The 20,135-nt window shown below is 48.9% G+C and overlaps 1 protein-coding gene across 3 annotated transcripts in view; it reads right to left on the reverse strand.

The window, feature by feature from the left end:
• Positions 1-5,570: 5,570 nt before the first annotated feature.
• Positions 5,571-20,135, reverse strand: part of CBFA2T2 (CBFA2/RUNX1 partner transcriptional co-repressor 2) — a 47,248-nt gene continuing 32,683 nt past the window's right edge. Inside the window, exons 8-11 of one of the 3 annotated variants that reach the window (XR_013336306.1) lie at positions 18,829-18,897; positions 15,251-15,441; positions 9,708-10,380; positions 5,571-9,536 (exon numbers count right to left, since the gene is read on the reverse strand). Coding sequence is in view for 2 of the 3 variants with exons in the window: in XM_077769318.1 (XP_077625444.1) it covers positions 10,081-10,380; positions 15,251-15,441; positions 18,829-18,897 (560 nt within the window). In the remaining variant the exon portion in view is untranslated. Of the gene's footprint in view, positions 10,381-15,250; positions 15,442-18,828; positions 18,898-20,135 lie in introns of all 3 variants that reach the window. The other 2 variants (XM_077769319.1, XM_077769318.1) reach the window with 2 other exon arrangements.

Consider the following 20,135-nt stretch of genomic DNA (forward strand, 5'->3'; position numbering starts at 1 on the left):
CACCAGGGGGCCCTCCCTCCAGCCATCTGGGGAGAGGTGACTGCCACAGATGTGGGCTCTAAAGGGGAGGCACATGGCAACACAAGAGCAAAGGATGGCCTCTGACCTGGTCGGGAAGGTGTTGGGGTCAGGAGTTTTTCTGCAGGAAACTTTCACACGCTCAGGCCCTGAGGGGGAGGGGAGCTTGCCGCGTGAACTGAAGGAAGCCCAGCAGTGGGCTGAGGCGGAAGTGAGGAGGCGGCAGGGCCTCAAAGGTGCTTCATCCTGAGGAAGCTGTGGTAGGTTTTAAGCCGGGGGTCTCTGGCTGACATCTCACCAATGTTCCCGACCGCCCTCGTGGTGCCGGGAAGACCGCTCAGATGGACATCCTGGCCTGGGACTCTAGGCAGGGTCTTCCCTGAGGTTTCTTCCCGTGAGCCCCCCGCAGGAGTTCAGACTTGAGGGGGGCCACAGAGCTGCTCCCACCGGCCTGGCCACCCAGGCCAAAGAACCAGCAACCTGGTGGCTCGCTGGGCGGCACCATGCCTGGCTGTGCCCCACCGCCCCTCTTCGCAGGCTCCTGGCAGTTCCCGGAGAGGGCCGCTGGCACTGGTGCCGCACTGCGCTAAGGAGGCTTCGGGGTCCTGGTTAGGCAAGAAGCCCGCCTGGGAGGAAATCATCCTTTCTGTCCTGGGTTCTAATTGCTTCTGTTCCACTTCCTCCACCTGAACAGCAACAGCAAACCTTCAACACTAAAAACAACTTCCCATCGGCATCTTCGAACGAGGATGCTGAAATCCTCAAGCTGACTCCTGTGAAGCGAGTGACTCCATAGGGTTTGTGCCCTTGCTCGCCCCACCCTGCAGTGGCCTTCTGGAAGTTCACTACTTTTGCTTTTTAAGATGGGCGGTGTCGTTCCTCCCTTACAGAAGCTTGGAGGTGCTGGGGGGGGGGGCGCTGCAGGTGGAGGGGAGCGGGGTCAGTCCTGCAGGGTCAGTCGTGGCCTGGCCAGTGGCCTGGCTTTGAGCAGGTGTTTCTGACAGTGGCGAGGGGTGGCTGGGCAGGGAGAACGCGGCGCACAAAGGGAGCAGAGGTGGAGCCACGGAGCGTAAGGGATTGGAGGCGAGCCGGGGGCTGGGCCAGAGGGAGTGTGCGTGATGCTCTGCAGGTAATGGGGGACGCTGTGGGTGGGTGTGGGGACTGGACTGCAGACCTGAGGCCGGAGTTGGAGCTTACAGGAAGAACAAAGGAGCACAAAGGGGCACAAAGAAGGTTGCCAAGCCTTTACATTGTGTTTACTTAACTTTTGAAAACCCGCCTTCATCTCCATTCTGTGGTCACCCTAACCCCCAGCTCATGGTCACCATCACCTCTGGCCTAGAAGACTGTGGCAGCCTCTTCGTTGGGCTTCCCATCTCCAATCCACCCCCGCCCCCCACAGCCCATTCCGTAAGAAAACAGACAAGGCACTTTCAAAACATTGCCATGGGGACCACACTCCTGTGGCTAAGGCCCTTCAATGTACCACACTGGCTTCAGCATCAAGATCAAGTTTGATTACTTGAGTTGGCATTCACGGCCCTTAGCAATCAGCCCCACTCCCACTATGTGGAGCAGCCTCTCCCTAAAACACACACCAGCTGAGCTGGGCTCTTTGTGACCTCGGTCACTCCCTCTTGGTCTTCCCCCTTCCCCTGTCCCGGTCTACCACAGAAACGCCTCCTTAACCTTTAAGTAGCAGGTCAATGCCAACAGGTCTGGGTCACCTTTCCAGCCCTTGCCCTCAATGCCCTGCTCTTGGTGGCTCTTCATCTCATTTCAGCAGCCACTGGGCACCTGATTTGTGGCAGGTGCTAGGGATGGTGAAATGTCTTGAACTGGTGACAGCACCCAGGTCAAGGGCAGGCAGAGTACTGAAGCTGGGAGAGCTCCTGAGCCCTTCCACCAGCTGCCACCCCTGCCCTTTCACCCACTCCCTGCACCTGCCTCCTCACCTCCTCCCACCTGTGCTAGTGACTCACCTGCACACATTCAAACCTGTCCTGGGGACTGGGCCAGTGCCAGGCCAGGTGTGGGAGAGATAGCAACAATCTAAATGGCTGTCATTGCTCTCCAGCTCTCAGAGGGAAACACACCAAATCTCCTTAACATAGCCTTTGATGGATCAAAACAAAGGACCTGAGAATTAGGTGGACCTTCAGGAAGGAAGACACACACACACACACACACACACACACACACATTTTTTAAAGCTCTACACCCAACTCTACCCTGAGATCAAGAATTGCATACTCTACGGACTGAGGCAGCCAGGCGCCCCCAGGAGGTTATTCTCAAAACAAATACATAAGTAAGACACCATGCTCCAGGCAAGATACTGGGGGCAAAGATGAATCCTCTCAAGGAATCACATAGCGCAGACAGAGAAGCAGGCTATGAGAGCAGCCTCTGTTTACTGAGGGTCCTGGGCTGGAACAACTCCCATATGAGCACGTTTCACCTCACTACAACTCAGTGGTGTAGGCATCATTAGCATCCATTTACAGAGGAAGAAACGAATTCAGGGAGCAAGTACTTTGCTCCAAGTCACAGTCAGACGAACTCCCTGGCACCAACAGCTGCTTGCTGTCAAGCGTGAACAATGCTGGGGGAGATCTCGGGCATCCTGTAGTAATGGAAGCCAGCCAGTGGCGGGAGGACAGTGGCAGCTACAACAAAGGAAGAAAGGAGGCCACGCCTCAGGGCCATAGGATGGCAGAGGGGACAGCAAGGAAGAGCCATGGGAGCACAGGGCAAGGTGGAGGGTGGGTCTGGCCCAGCCATCCGAAGATAGGTGGTGGTGGGCTTGAGTACTCATTTCTGGAGCTCCCTAGGAGGCACCCAGATAATGCTAGCTGAACTCATGGGGCAGAAAGGCAGAAAATGTTGGTGCAAAGGAGAAAGGAAAAGTTGGGGTGTGCCCCGGACAGGAATCTGGCTTGCAGGCTGCAGGCAACACAGGAAGCAAGTTGGGCTCTTTCCACAAGAGGGCGCCCAGCACCAGACAGTGACTCTCTTGGGCAACGGGAGAGGGGGTTGGTGGGTGGTTTGTTGTGGGTTCCCTGCAACCCTCTTGGGAGGGAGGACAGCGAGGAGAGGGTAACAACTCAGGACCCTAAAAACCTAGCAGTAAGAAACCAGCAATGACGGGCAAGAAGAGTTCAGATCGATGCATTTGCTCATAGTGAGGTTGTATCATCATCTCAGGCCAATTCTTTCCCTTTTCATACTGAGAAACACAAGTCAGGAGGCTCCTTGACTCCATGCTTGGTAAAATTTGAAAGGGCTCTCCGCTTGACACGTTCCAGAAGGAACAACTCTCTCCTATTTTCCATCTCCTTGTCTATGCTTCACTCGCTTTCAGATTCATCTACTATGCTGTCTGGTCGTGCAGAGTATTACTCGGCAGAGTGGTCCAGAATTTGGTTTTCCAATCTGCCTGGTTATTTAGTCTCTTTTTGCTACTTTTTTCCAGCACCATCTTTGGAGATTTCATAGTTACAGTCTGTATCTGATACTACTATCTGAAATCCCTGGGGTCTAAATCAATTGTTTACTCTTCTTGCTGATTTTGCTCATAATGGTTCATTCCCTTGGATGTTCAGTAATTTTTTGGGACACTTTATAATTGGTTGCCATATTATGATTTATATTTTTGATATTTTTTCTCTAGTGGATTTGCATTTTTGCTTCTGTCAGACACCAGGAGATATCTGCAAGCCTAGAATCATCTTAATTCCTCAGCCCAGGAGTGCTTTGGCCCCAGGAGTATGAAAATCTGAACCACAGCCCCAGGAGAGAACAGACCTGTCTTTGGTTAGATTCTCATCCTTCAGACAGGCGGAGTGTTCTGTATAGTTCCCTTTGCAGACAGATTTTTTTTCCTTGCTTGCCTTTTTCACTGAGGTTAAAGCCAGAGTAACCTGGGTCAGTGGACTGGCCTCAGATCTCCTCCTCCATCTTGTAGAGGCTCAAAGCCCCTCAGAGCCTCACACTGCCTGCCCCCCACCCATGAGGCAGTTAATCCCTCACACTCCAATTTCTCCTGACCCCAGGCAGTACAGGTTTCCTCTTTTGTGTTCAACTACTCCTGTGGTTTTTGGTTTGCTGTACTCCTCTAATTTTCTCCTGGCCTTTGGGGATTCCCTAGACTTCCTCATCTGTGACCTCAGCAATACAGTTAAAAGTACATTCATTGGAATTTATCCAGCATCTGGGTGTTTTAGGATAATGGCAAATTTTTTAGTCGATTTCTATAGCCAATAGTTATTTTACTTTACTATCACTGGAGTCCCTAGGATCTTTTGTTCAGAGCTAAAGCAGACTGTGGATTGCTGACTTGTCCACCAAATGTACTTTTGTGCAAGGCTGACAGTCACAAGGCTGAGATCTTGTTATTGTTCTAATGCTGGATTGCAGTGCTGGGCAGCTGCCCAGAGACTGGCAGTTGGCACCATCTGCATGAAAGATCATACGGCAAAGCCGCCTCCTTGTCTTCTGGGGCCATGGCCACAACCCAGCCCTTTCTACCTACCCCAAGATCATTCCCTTTGCTTTTTTGGAGGACTGTGAAGCTGGTGGCGCCCACAAGTCTCCTAGGGCAAGACCACATAGAAGTAGGTCTAGGGCAGAGGTCAAGGATGGGTATTTGGGTCACAGGAGGGGGGATGGGACCAGGAGCCTGGGAAGTGAGGCCTTGGGTCATCAGCCAGGAAGCTGGACCAACATCCAGGTGTGCACGGGTGTGCCTGCACCAATCTGGGTCATATCACAGCTGGTTAGACCACCTCAGAGCCATGCAAAGTACTACACACGGCCTGCTGGAGGTACCACAAGCTGGTGGGCTTTCGGGGAAAGCAGTCTGAACCTATTCCCTGAGGATACAAGAAATGGTCAGTTTAAGAACTCCCACTTCGGAAACCTATCCCAAAGAAACAAAGCATGCAGAGAAAGATGCTCACTTCAGTATGTTGGACAGGGAAACCTTGAAAGCAATCCAATTACTCGACAGGAGGGGAAAGAGTCCAAAAAAGTACAGCCCCAATGTGAGCATACAACCACTAAGTAAGTGAACATGAAGGAAATAGTGAACTCACGTGATTTAACATCCGTGTACGAAGAACAGGAATGAATATTCACAAGTCCAGGTATGTGAAAAATTTCTAAGGAAATATGTAAGAGTGGTTAGAAAAAAGTACCTATATGGCCACTACCCTATTTCTCACTTTCTGTATTGAAAGCTCACTCCCCAGTGAGGAACCGGGAGTGTCTGTAAGCTGTCGCTGTCCCTATCCACCGGCCCAGAGCGGGCCACCAGTCTGGCTGGGCCTGGGACCCTCCGCGCTGCCCAGAGGCGTCGTGGCTGGGCTGGATGCAGCTCCTCAGCAGTACACCCGGCTTCCACTCCCCTGGGTGTTCTTTAGGCCACTGCGGGAGCCACTAGAGCCCCCCCCCCCAAAACAGGGGGGTGTATGTGGAAGCCTACAGGCAGATGGATGTCTTCCGGTGGATATACCACCTTCCCTCCCAGCCCCCTTCTAGCCCGAGTCAGAAAAGGAATATAGCCTTTTTATTGACTACTTTAAGTAGAACAAACTAAATACATATTTAACAGTTTTGGTTCATTTATACAGTACATTAAATAAGTTATGCACAGAGTTAAGTAACAAAAATTGCTATCAGAGTAAAATGACAAAGCACAGAAAAACCAGACTACCGCATCCTGTGGGTGGTTTCACATTCATCATCCCCCTTTAAAATCCACGCTTGGAGGCATAGTTTTTTATTTACATTATTGGCTTTCTTTTATGGATGGAGCTTTTGTAGCCTCATTGGGAACTTGGAAAGCCGTGAAAGTAGACCAAAGGCCGCTGAGCCAAATAGCACTTTCAATCATTCACCTAATGCTTATTGCTGCTTCTCTCTGCCAACTCCAATGCAGGGACAGGGCTGTCTCCGCCAGCCACCAGCCGCACATGCCCTATTTGGTATAAGCATCAACGAGTGTACACTAGGCAGTTGTGGGCCTGACCAGATGGGGTCTGCCGGGGAAGTGCCATTTCTGCGGCTGCGGAGCGAAGGGGGATGCAAGGTCCACCCTCAGGCCTCCCAACCTTCTCCTGGCTCACGATGGAAAAGGTCACCTGCACAATCATCTTTGGAAATGAGCATGTCAATGCATATGGGCAAAGAGGCAGGCATTCAATGTTTTGGTTTCATAAGAAATAGACAGTCAGGGCTGACTCGCCCAGCCCCTCCGCTTCCCATTCCAGACAAGACTCCTCCGGGACACCTGGCCCTCTGGCCCATGCTGGAACAGTCCAGGTCCCTGTGGCTTTTCTTACATTTGGTTCAAACATGCCACCACCCAGTTCTCTGTAAATAGCTTAAAAAACAAAAAACAAAACAAAAAAACAAAACTAAGTTGGCTTGGTCTACTGACCTGGTTCTGATACCAGTTCTGAAGAAAGCTTCGAAGATGTATTCTAAGTGATTTATTCAATCCACAACCCCTTCTACAGTTTCCAGGACAAATGGCTACCTGGTCATTATGCTTTCGTTCTGAAGAACTCACTACCACACAATTCCAATAGTCCTGCTGAACCTTCAATTCCACTTGCTGAGACAGCTTCTGAAATATCCAGAATAAGGTCTACACCCTTACAAGCAGGTGACAGCCCTGGGGATCAATCTGACTTTGGAACAAGGCCATAGAGAATAAAGTGTAAATTTTCTGTCTAGAAGCTGAAGATGTTCATGTTGACACCAAGAAGCGAGGAGTTCCTGGGGGACTAGCAGGCCCAGATGGGCAAAGGATGTCCACACTGCAGCCAACATGACACCGATCTGTGCCGGGTAGATGTGTGTGGTTTCCAGACTTCGATCCGCTGAGACATGTATGACTCAGCACAGTCCAAGATCCACTCGCTCTGTGACTGAGCACATCTGCTAGAGGCCCACCCCTGCGGCTGCCAGGGACCTTCCAAAGTGGAAGTCCCATTCCCACTCACAACTCACAAGGTGGGCTGCCTATTCCTGAGCACGTGGAATGGACCAACTTCTTCTCGAGTCCATTTTCACCACCGGGCGGAGTCAGGCATGGTGCAGGTGGTGGGGACCCAAAGGGCGACTGAGGGTGTGAAGATTCAGCCCTCGGCCATCCCTCAGGACATTTAAAGATGGCTCCCAGTTTGGCCACTCTGGCCTCCTCTGGTCCCTGCAACCATTTCTCGCAAGCGGAGGACAATGAAGTCCCATCACTCCTCAGTGTCCCTCAGTGGGCGATGCTGAGCAATGGCCTCATCCTCCAGATGTGCTCTGACGGGTGGGCAGGCACATGTCACACTCGCTTTGTGACTGTGCTGAAAACACCTCCACTCCCATCCCCTGTCTTTTCTGTCCCCCCAAATATTAACTATAAAGACTGATTCTCTAACAGCCTGACTGTATATTTTAAGTCTAAGTAGATGGAAGCGGGCAGCCTGAACTTGTACTCCAAGTCTGGTGGCTGGGATGGTGAGCAGACACTGGAGACCAAGCGGGGAAGCTGGACTCAGTCACCCCTGCTCCTTCAACCCCCTCCCCGCGCCACCCCAAGGCAGTGCCCCTCCTCCTCTCACCCAGACAGCAGGAGAATTTCAGAGGAGGGAGCTAAAGAAAGGGATTCTTTACGCCTAAATGGGAAGTCTTGGACAGATGCCCTATCGACCTAGATGTGAAAGTGACCAAAATGAACACAGCAAAAGGTCTGAGAAATGAACTACGGTGTGGACCACTACCCAGCGTGGCCTCTGGGCAGCACGTGAGGAAAGCAGTCTAGATCAGCATCAGTCACTCTGCCAACTTCGCGGTCAGTAGAACCACAGCCCACAACAGTCAGCTAGGACCCGCATGCTGAAACCTGGAGCCTGAAACCTGAAACCTTAGCTACAGAAAATGACAGTGGGTCCTGCTTTTGGCTCTTTATTTGAAACAGGAAAAACCTGGGCTACCCTGGCTAGTCCTGTGGCCAACTGAAGACTTAAAGAACCCGTCCAGGTGTTCATCTCGCCAATAAAAAGACAGTGGCCTGGGGACAGACCCAACAGGTACCATGAGATACCCTCTTGCTCTGGTTTATAGGCTTCATGACCTACTCATGGGACACCCCATGTCTCATGTAAATGTAGGCTAGCCCTGCCCAGGGTACTAATTTCCTTCCTGTTGAAGTCAGGATGCCCCACCAACTGCTGCAGTTTAAGGAGTTCCAGTTTAATGAGTAACATTATTCTGTTATTCATTCTCTGGGCATACTTTTTATACACTGGAAATCCAGGTATTTAAAGGCGCCTGGCACTGAGTTCCTTTGTAAGATAGAAAATCTTTAGGTAAATTAGGGACTTGAAAAGTTCTCACAGTAAGATACACCTGTATGTGAGGACAACGCTACTACGCTGATCTCTTTTCCTTGACAAGACAGAGCTTTTATTTCCCTCTGGTCAGCGCACGGAAGGTAGTCATCTAAAACTGGGCTTTCATGGGCCAGCAGGGGCAGGGCCAACCACCTCACCCCAACTGATTCCTTGGGGCAAGAGGGCACTGGAGGCTTGGAGGTGGAGAGTGAGAGGGTCAGGGTACTTGGGCTCCCAACAAAACACAAATGGCAGGGAAGAATATGTGTGGCAGTTCCTAATATTCTAAAAGGGGTATAGGCGATGTCACATTTGGAAAGCCAGTAAGAATCTGGAAAACTCCCTGATGATGGGAAGAGAAATTGGTGGCTGCTCTCAAAATGGTTGTGACATTTCACAGAACTTTTCTTAGCTCAGAGAGGGAAGGTATCAAATAGATACCATAAGGGAAACCGAGATTGTATGCCTGATAATAAACTGACGTCACATGTACTATGGACGAGGTTTGAAGAATTCTTTCAGGTCCAGGAAGGCTGCTGAGATGTGAGCAGGCCTCGACTGCTGAGGCAGGTCCTAGCCACAACACATCACATCCTATGGGACAACCATAGCTCAACAGGGGCCAAAGAGAGACCACGACAAGATCCACACAGTGATCTGGACATGCGCGGCCTGAGATGAAAGGGACACAGAACAAGACGACTGTGCAAACAGCCAAGCGGTGACAAAAGGTTCTGCATTTCCAAAAGATAATCCATTCAATGGTTTGACAATACTAGTTTGGCCAACATGCTCAGAGAGAACAGACTATCCACAGTTGAGTCTCATTCTCCCTCAGACCAATCCATGCGCTGGAAACTATTTCTGCATAAGCAAAATCAAGTAAGAGAGAAAAAAATGGGTCCCAAACTAAAGTAGCAAGCCAGGTTGGAAAATCTTGTCCAAAATGATCTGTGATGCTTGGAGGAAGTTTATTTGTTTTTCATCATTACGGGTGCTTTTAGTGAAATGGTGACTTATTTCCTGTGATTTCTGATACTCCTAACAAGTCTGAACAGCAGGGTCGAGGAGAGGGTCCTGAGTGCTGCTTCCGCCTACCCATGTCCGGGTGGGGCTCACCAGTGGCATCTGCTGAAGGTGAAAACGGGGTTATAGGAGCTGTTCCAGGGCAAGAGGGGTCACCCCTGTCGGAGGGGATCTCCTCTGCAGCCTGCTGTCAGCCTCCAGGCTTCTGCCGCAGGAGGAGGGCAGGGTAGGCGGCAGTGCGTGGGGCGAGCCCCCTCCAGCCCAGCTGGGCACCTGACAGTCTGCTGCCTCGAGAGGCAGGGAGGGGAGCTGGTGGTCCATACGGAGAAGGGGATGGCCACACCAGTTTCAGCGGGAACAGGAACAAACCTGGAAGCCAAGGAAGAAGGAGCGGCTCTGGCTAGCTGCCTATGTGCCCAGAGAATGGCGCACCAGCCCCCCCCGCCCCCCACCCCGAGGACACATGGGAAGTAGACAGGTGTCCGGAGGGGCTGCGGAGCAGCGCTGGCTGGGCTTGTGCTCTTCCTGCCTCGGCTGCACTCCGTGCTGATGACCCAACAGCTAATTGCACTGGTTCAAACCGCCAGGCCCCCTGTGCCATGGGTTGCTGCGCTGTGAGGTCATCAGAGGGAAGGGAGTCTGGGGCTCAGAGTCCGTTGGTGTCGATGGCTGTCACAGAGGCAGGCGTTGAGGAGCGTGAAGTGGTGGCCGAGGTCTTATCCAGAGCCGGGCTCGGCACGCTGCAGTCGGTGGACCTGGCTGAGGAGCCCCTCCCTCCAGGAAGCAGTGGCCGGCTCTGGCTGTGGGGACTCTGGCCGTGCAGGTTCTGGCCACAGAGGCGGTGGTGCCGCTCCCAGTCCTTGTGCTGGCAGAAAGAGCCACAGTATCGTGCGATGTTGCAGCCGCTGCAGGTCTCGCTGGCCTTGCGGCCACAGTTCCAGCAGTTCTGCAAGACACAGGCACGGGTTAGCCGCTTGGACCTTGTGGGGTAGGCGTATCACCACCGGTCAGCTGCGCTACGTGGGGGGAGCGTGGCATTCGAGGCTATGCGTACCGGGGCTTGTCCTGCCTCTGCTGCTGTCTGCCTGTGCGCGGGGAACACCCCCTCCTCTCTGAATTCCTTCATCTGAGAGGAAAGCCCCCTACCACAGGCTGGCGGGACAGCAAGATGAAGGGTGCCAGGGGAGGGCAGGTGGGAGTTCTCACCGCCTGCCAAAGGTACCCACTCGTTGTTCTGACTCACATTTAATCCTCAGCGACCAAACCAAACTCTGTCCCGGGGTCCCCGACACCATACTTGTACACCTGTGTTTAGGTAACTTTTTTTTCTCTCGTTCTTCCCAACAGAGGAATGATCTTGAGTGTTTCCACTAACACCACCTGCTCCATTAAAGAAAAGTCCCCTGTTAGGGGACCAGAATGGGCAAACAGGAGTGAGTAGTTGTGCTACTTCCTCTGTGCCCGTTGTCCTGTCGGAGGTGGGCTGGGAGTCACGGGACTGCTTCTGATTCGTTTAACGGAGGCCCGCCACTCCTGGGAACTCAGCGGCCTGGAAGGTTTCTTGCTACTCCTTGCACTTGCCGGGGAAGGGACAGGTGTTGCTGGGACTTGGCAGAGATGCATGGGGGGCGGGGTGATGGAGGGAGAGCACCAACTGAGAAAGTACTACTTCCACAGAAGGGATGAGCCAAGCTGAGACCTGGTTAGAGCTACAAGGAGCAGTTGTGAAAGGAGCAAAAACAGTCTTGAACAGACAGCGTTGCACTTCCCCCAGTCAACTAAGAAGGGCAAAGCAGCGTCATGAAGAAGGAGGCCACCAGGTGCGACTCCTGGCACCTGCCCTTTGGAACTCTCCCTTCCCTTAGGCTCCCGTAATGACTTCCAGTGAGCCTGCCCCTGATGCCTCTGGGACTCACAGACAAGGGAAAAAGCCTCTGACATTGGCCAGGTGAAACTACCAGAAAGAGGCAAGGCTTTGCCAGGCACCAGGAAGGACCTGACCACCAGCTAGCTGGCAACCCCCCCAGCCCCCCCCCTCCCCGACCTTAGGTTCTCCAGAATGGCAGAGGCCGATTGGAGGCTGGGCTTGACCAATCCGTAGTCCCCTCAGGGAAGAAAGACACTATCCCCAATGAAATCTGGACACTTACTCAAGTATAAAAGAACAGACACATGCTTGGGGCCACCTAGCCCACATTTTGCATTGTGCAGATGGGACACCAAGAGCCAGCAGGCAGGGACACACCTCAGGCTATAAAGTGATTACACGGCTGCGCCAAGCCTGGAACCTGGACCTCCTGACTCCACCAGACTCAATGTACAAGTTTAGTTTCAAAGCGCTTACAAAGGATTGCAGATGCTCTTCAAACCCAATTGGCTTGTCAGGAAATATACTCGGGATGGCCCAAACTTCCCCAGCACCTACGGCAGAGGCCCAGAACAGGCAGCCAACGGCTTTCTCAGGTTACATTTACAGATTCTCAAGCAAACTATACTCCAGATAATTTCATCCTTTTGACCCTGGTAGGCTGACTCCAAACGATGCTGTAGGAGAACATGATCACTTGTGGGGAAGAAATTGTTTACTGACTACATGGGGCCACTGTGGAAACACAGAGACCAATGAGTCAGCTCTGGCTGAATGGGAGAGCCTCTACTAGCTCTGTCCAAGCCTGGGAGAACATCTCAAACTGGGAAAGTGTATTTAAAAAAAATTTTTTTTGAGAGAGAGAGAAGTGTGAGTAGGGGAGGAGCAGAGAGAAAGGGAGACACATAATCCAAAGCAGGCTCCAGGCTCTGAGCTGTCAGCACAGAGCCCAACATAAGGCTTGAACTTACAAACGGTGAGATAATAACCTGAGCCAAAATCAGATACTTAACCAACTGAGCCACAACCCAGGCACCCCTGAAATGGGGAAAGAGTATTAAGCCACTAGTACTTTCACCTTGGCTGCCATTATATATTTAAAATAGATTATTTCTGAATTTATGGGATACAATAAAACAAGATAACTGGCCCCCATAGAGGCAAGAACAGAGAATGCAGGAAGAACGTGGTTAGTGCCAGAATAGCCAGAGTAAAAAGGACATTTTAGGTTCCCTTTCCCTGTGGCTTTTTCCTCCCTGACAACAATGAGGGTTTTTTGCCAAGATATAAGGCAAAACATGTATTACTGTTGTAGCTGCCCTTCAAGTCTGCATTTCTCAAAGCTGGAGGAACACATGTGGCAAACAGTCCTTTGTGGCGAGTAGAAAGAGGTGATAAACCTTATGAGTTACTGGCCAGGTAACTCTGAAAGGGGATTCCAGAATTTCCTTTGTTAAGCAAAGATCATCAGTCTATGCCATTATTACAGGTTCCCCTGCTATCTGGAAGTGGAGCCTTCCTCTGAAACTTCTGTAAGCTGAAATAGCGGAAAGTGGAGAAGCAATTAGCATTAATTTAATGGAAAAATTCCCAGACCCAGAAAATACTTTCTCTTAGGCTTTTCCTTAGGACACATCTTGCTAATGGATGCACAAAATAAATTGAGATAAAGCACAGATGCTCACAAACCCAGTTCAAAGCTCTCACAGCTGGATGCTGACTGAGGGTGTAGTTCCCAAGGAAGCAGCTTGGCAGGGCCACTTTTGCTGCTCAGGGTGTGTGCTGCTTCTAGAACAGCTCACTGCATAACAAATGCTGAACACTATTTTTGTTTTTTGCCTTTTCTCATCAAAGTGAAAATACTCCTCAGATTTCTTTTGGCAAATGAAAATAGGTACTAATGTACATCTTTTGTAAAAGCAAAGGCGTAATGCGAACTTTCAGAAAGCAGGGGATACCTGTAGTGTAATGTAAGTGTGGTCTGGGACGACCGGTACCAGAATGACGTGGGGCTTATCAAAATCTCTGGGACCCTCCCCAGGCCTCCTTGACCTTACTGCAAACCTGGCCCAAAGGGGAAATGCTTACCCATCTTACAGTCAATAGTCAGTCCATTAGGTTTGCAAGGAAATCCAGGCTGAGGACAGAAGGTGCCTTGTGGCAGAGACGAGGAGACATTGTACTCCAGCCCTCTGCCCGAGAGCAGACCCTTGGGGTCTAGCCTTAGCTTCAGAGGACGCAGCTGTTCTATAAGAGCAGGAGCTGCCACAGCTTATACCTGTTTTTACACTGTAACAAAATCCTTTCTGTCTACACAGTGCACTGCAATTTAAAAACGCTTCCACAACCACAATTTTGATCTCGTTAGATTTTGTAAAACTATGGGACCAGCAGGCCAGGGGCTGCTACACACTATACAGAGAAGGAAACTGAGTCCTTAGGGGTACACTGCCAGTGTGAGGGGGAAGTGGGACTAGAACTCAGGGCTCCTAACCTCCAGTTCTGAGTTCCCTCCATTATACCCCACTACTTCTCAGAGAATAAGAATTCCAGAGATGCCTGCTGGACTTCAAGAATTTTCTGAATGGGATAAAGGGAATTCAGGTCATCTGGCCAGATGCAAACTGACCTACAGCTTAGGTCCCGCTAGCACGCCTGTTTTGGAAAGTTGCCTGGGATGGATGCTGGTGCAAGCCTCACCTGCAGGCCTCTTTGAGCACTGTTGAAAATTACAGGTCCTTAACAGCCCAATACTGTAAATAGAGAGCTGAGATTTAAACCATGCAGTCTAGATCCAGAACTCATGCTCTTAGCCAAAATGCTACACTCCTTTTTGGAGGCAGACACAGTCAAAGGTAAACACAGATATAAAAGCCGGTAAACACAAACAGATAATGATATTGATATGGATGGCTACAGATACAGAAGTGAACACAACAGAGACATCCCTGCTCAGAAACAATTCTAAAGAAAAAGTAGCCGGGGAGAAAGGCAAGAAGAGGGTTAATGGAACTATTTTCTTACAATTCAGTGCCCTTATTGGGATGCTACAATAAGGAATTTTCCAACATCCTCTGTGATAGTTACACAATACTTAGGCTTGGCACTGCTACACTGACGGGGACCATTTACATAGGATGAGATAATAACGTTTCTCTTGTTTATAACAAACAAACAAACAACAACAAAAACCACCCAGTTGTTTATGTCTCAGCTGGTAGATGGATCTGCCTACTTAAAGAAACAGGCTTGTTTCAGGACTTGTCTCAAAGCTGAAAGATGACTGAAATGAAAGTTACAGAAGAACTTTACCTTCCAAAGGGCTGTTAGAATGTTTGTGTCATATGCGTTTTTCTTTCCAGTTTGATTACTTTAGTCCTCACTATGGTACAAGACTATTCTGTATACAAACATCACTGAGTCCTGGGCCTGGGGTCTTGGGAGAGGTGGACACATTTGCCCAATCTGTCACTTTAATCCATAAAAGAACCATCCTCTTTATAAATAGACCAAATGCAGGAGGGCCCCTGCACCCTGCCTTCAGCACTGCGGGATTATGTCAGTTAAATTCCGTAAGCCCCCGTTTCCTTTTTGGAAAATCGGAACCCAACAATCCCTACCTTACAGGGTCATGGTGAGGATCACAAAGGCAACATACGTGCTTAACTGTCTGTGGCACACGGCGAGCCCACTAGTCGATGGTAGTCACCATAATTATGCAATTCCACAAACTCTCTCTTTAGGCTGAGTTTTCAAAATTTAAACTAATATAATAATGTTTAAGAATATAATAATTAAGAAACAAAATTCTTCTGGTACTAGATAAAAATTACAGTCATCTAGTTCAAGAGTGGACTGCTGTGTCTTACTTCCCATCACTTAAGAAAACTGAGGGCTTGGTCACTGCAGCCGCCCCAGCCCCAGCCCCCAAAGCTACCAGAACTCTGACCTCTGTTGACTCTTCTTGCTCATTTATGACGAGGAAGGCGTCCTCTGCGGCCTGCCGCTTGACGTCCGCTATGGTTTGCTCCATCCGAGCTCTCTCTGTTGCAATCACTTCAAAGGCTTTTTGCTCTGCCTCAGCAACGGCTTTCTGTACTTCTGACATGGCCTGAATTTTCACCTTATTCACAGCTTCTTCTAGAAGAAAGTGACAGTAAAATTAACTGGCCGAGAAATCTTTTCCCTCCCACTCCCTATCACTTGCAAGAAGAGACAGAGCTGAAACAAGAGGACTTTTTCCAAAATACAGAGGGTTTAACATAAGACATACACATTCACTTTTATTCACTTGTGTGTTCATGGATTCATTTGTTGGGTGTGTACATGGAAGTGGGCACTGTGCTGTGGGCTGGGGATACCTAGAGGACCAAGATGAACTCCATATTCTCCTAACTGTGATCAAGTAGAAAGGTATGTCAGTACAGGAGTTCCAAGGAGTTCCACTCTACAAGTGGCAGGGAAGGATCAAGAAAACGTGTCTTGGTTGAGACGGTAAGTGGAAATGAATTTTTGGAAAAGTCTTGCATCCCATGCTAAGGATGTTATTAGCCCTTTTTCTAGAGAAAACTTGAACTCCTGAAGGGTTCTATGCAAGCAGAAAAGACTGAAGGCAGAGGGTCTGGGAGAGGCAGGGGCAAAAGACATTCAGCTGATAGAAGAGACTGAATTTAGGCAGGAGCAAGTGGCACAGAGGAAGGGATGGGGCAGAATGAGGCTGGTGGCAGCTATGGGTCTGGAGGTGAAGGTGAAGGTGGAGAACGGCAGAGTCATGAAATGTAACAAATAGCAAGCAAAATGCCATGTGGAGGCTAGTGAGAAGACTGAAGTGCCCTAGGATACCCAGACACAAATGTCCAGGAAGCAGTTAGGTTCAGAAGACTGAACTTGGCAGAGAAGCATGGGCTGAAGATACAGATTTGGGCACGCCAGGAGCCTGGGCTTCCAAAGACTGGTCCAGTCACCATCGCCCCACTTGGTTCTTGACACATCTTCCCATCACTGCCATCCTGCTTGGTTTCCACAGGACGGACACTCCAAATGGCACACTCTTCGCAGTGAGCCTCATCTCCAAGTCCCAAAGTGAAAGACCTCCTTCCCATGTCCACAGAACTAGAAAACCCAGAAGCCTAAAGAAACTCCTTTACTGCTTGGTTCTTTCACATGGCCTAGGCTCAAAGAAGATCTAAAGAGAGTGTTCTAGGCTGCCATCTTATCACTCCAGCCTTACGAAAAAAACATTTTTGGGGCACCTGGGTGGCTCAGTAGGTTACCTGTCTGCTTTCGGCTCAGGTCATGATCTTATGGTCCTTGAGTTTGAGCCCCACATCGGGCTCTGTGCTGACAGCTCAGAGCCTGGAACCTGCTTCAGATTCTGTGTCTTTCCCTCCTTCTCTCTCTCTGCCCCTCACCCACATGTGCGCATGTTTTCTCTTTCTCTCTCAAAATAAATAAATATTAAAAAAAAGGGAGAGAGAGAGAGAAAAAAAAACATTTTTACCCCAAAGGACAATGGATGATGCTGAACTGACTTGACACTGACTCTGTGCTTCCTTTACTCCCGGTACCCACACAGGTCCACTGCGGCCCACCATAGCTACCCATCATAAGCCTCTTTTAGTTAGCAGATACAGGTGTCTTAAGCCAACATAACAATACCCTGAAGTACATTTTTTCCTCTCAGGTTAAGGACCAATCAATAAGAGTCATAGTTTGAATAACTACCTTGCTAAAGTCACCTAAGGTCACAGATGACACCAAAGCAGAGAAGGACTCAAATCTAGCTGGTTCAACACCAAACTCTGGCTCTTAACCATAGTTAACCCAACAATATCTCACAAGCAGGAAATCACTAGTTATCAAGGAGATCTCGTGCACGGAAATCTTTCTCTCTACCTTTTTAAAAAAATGTTTTTAAAATGTTTTATATATTTCTGAGAGAGAGACAGTGAGAGCGAGAGAGCGAGAGCGAGAGCAAGAGAGAGAGAGACAGTGTGAGCAGGGGAGGGTCAGAGAGAGAGGGAGACACAGAACCTGAAACAGGCTCCAGGCTCTGAGCTGACAGCACAGAGCCTGACACGGGGCTCGAACCCTCGAACCATGAGATCATGACCTGAGCCGAAGTTGGACGCTCAACCGAATGAGTCACCCAGGTGCCCCTCTTTCTTTCTACCTTAACAACTGCTCTCTTCATTTCCCATAATTCTATCCTACTTCTTAATAATACACATTTCCGTTTCCAACTGCAAATATTTCCCAAATGCTATCCCACGACACCCTGGGATTACAACCTGAGCCAAAATCAAGAGTTTAATGCTCAACCAACCTAGCTACCCAGGTGCCCCCATCTTGTACCTTCCTGACTGCCAGGAAGAACAAATAATCAGTAGTATGTCTATTCTCATTTTTCACAATCTGTTCATATCTTTTGTCTGTTTGTTTATTATGGTCTTGATGCTCCTAAAAGAGTCTTGTGAAGGTCACCTATTAACTTTTGTAGAAGTAAATTTCATCTGAGGTGCCTGGATGGCTTAGTAGGTTGAGCATCCAACATCGGCTCAGTTCATGATCTTGCATTTTGTGGGGTCGTGCCCTGCATCAGGCTCTGGGCTGACAGATCAGGGCCTGGAGCCTGCATTAGATTCTGTGTCTCCCTCTCTCTCTGTCCCCGCTGCTTATACTCTGTCTCTGTCTCAAAAATAAATAAACATTAAAAAATCCTCAATTAAAAAAATAGTACTGGAAAAGGGAGACTAGAAGGAAAAGGTGGCTTGGGACACCTGGGTGGCTCAGTTGGTTGAGCATCCAACTCTTGCTTTTGGCTCAGGTCATGATCCTAGGGTTGTGGGATCAAGACCCATATTGGGCTCCATGCTGAGCATGGAGCCTGCTTAAGATTCTCTATCTCCCTCTACCCCTTCCACACACACGTTCTCTCAAAATTAATTAATTAAATTTAAAAAAGGAGAAGGCAGATCGTCTCTGGACTAGGGCAGGATTAGGGACATGGTGTTAACTCCCCTATTTTATCACAATAGGCAGACCCGCTCTCCTTTAGTCTTCTAGAAAATAAGGACCACCAAGAACAGTCTTGACAAAACTGGGGACAATGAAGGTGAGAAGAAGAGCAGGCGGCTGTTCCAAGACCAAAATGAACCAAATATGGTAGTGCGTGGACACAGTGTGTGTAGGTTTGAGTGAAGACAACATGCAGAAATGAACTGAGCTATATGCCCAGAAATAAGGCATATAAACAGGGAAGGAAAAATTGGTTACTTAATGCCTTAGAGTGGCCCAGCAAAAGGGTGTGCAAAGGACTTGGATGGACTATAGGGAATCATTCCAGATTCCTGACCTGCAAAGTAACATGAGAGGCAGTAAAGATGTATGGGAAAGCTGAAGAGGGAGAGGCAGGAGCCTAGAGTTCTGAGGGAAAAGTTATGAGACAGCCGCCTTTCCCCCAAGCTTGGGCTCCGCGCTTGCACAAATTAGTGAGTACACGTGACCTAGAATCAGATAGACACGTACCAGTTTTTTTCCAAAACTCCACAGGTACATATCCTGTTCCTGGCCTACTGTTGAATTCTCGCTGAGAATCTACGGAAGAGATAAATAGCACAGGGTTAGAAGCTGTCTATAAACCAACATGTTTTATTTTTACGAAAAATTTTAATGAAAAATCACAGCTCTCATTCACCACTTAGAAAGATTCAAAGACAGGGGCGCCTGGGTGGCTTAGTCGGTTAAGCGTCCGACTTTCGCTTAGGTCATGATCTCGCGGTTCGTGGGTTCGAGCCCCGCGTCGGGCTCTGTGCTGACTGCCAGCTCAGAGCCTGGAGCCTATTTCAGAGTCTGTGTCTCCCTCTCTCTCTGACCCTCCCCTGCTCATGCTGTCTCTCTCTCTCTCCTAGAAATAAATAAAATATTAAAAAAAAAAAAAAAAAAAAGAAAGATTCAAAGACATATGTTCACTTAGTGCAAAAATGGTAAGGGATAAAATCAGATAGTATACTTAATATTTAGCTGTAAAACACACACACACACACACACACACACACACGTGTGTGCACCTCAAATAGAAGAGTATTTCAATTCAAAGTAGTGAGATTAAAAGTGATTTTCACTTCCTTCTTTTATCTATATGTTCTTATGAACATGTATGTACTTTTAAGATACTCCCTAAAAATTAACTACAGATGCTTATGGGTATGCATGTGTGTGTATCAAATCCAGTTTAACTGTCCCATCATGCACAGGTCTCTCTCAGGGGCTCTATAGGTTATGTCAGAGAATATGGATTTTGTTTATTGGCAACTCTTAATTTTTACATGTGATTTAAGAGGCTTTTGTTTAAAGTTTCTTAAGATGCTTATAACAAACAAATAAAAAGCAAGCAGTAAAGAAAAAACTCTGATCTGGAACAGTACATTTCAAAGGTAGCCCAGAGGCATCCCACAGGGCTGCTGGGAAGGGCACAAGTGTGGAAGGTGACACATTTGTGTCTGATTATTGTGATTTTAAGATACAATATTTTATAAGAACTGGTTCCACTGAACCAAAAAAATTTTTTTTAAGGAGTAAATCCCAGAAGACTTGCCCATTTCCTTATGTTTTACTGAGGCTAATCCACAATTTTATGCTCTGAATACGCATCAACCCATGGTGCAAAGAGGAATCTGGGGAGCAGTCAGCATGACAGGGAAGGTTGGCCCGGCATGAAATGTTTGCCAGAGGAGCTTTTTAAAACGGTTAGTCCTCATGGGAATGCCTAAGAACTAGCTATGAGGCAGGAAACTCCCCAGGGTGGGGAGGGGCTCTCTCCATTCCAAGGGCTA

Source organism: Crocuta crocuta, unplaced genomic scaffold (assembly GCF_008692635.1).
Source record: "Crocuta crocuta isolate KB4526 unplaced genomic scaffold, BGI_CrCroc_1.0 scaffold445, whole genome shotgun sequence".
NCBI classification, from domain to species: Eukaryota; Metazoa; Chordata; class Mammalia; order Carnivora; family Hyaenidae; genus Crocuta; species Crocuta crocuta.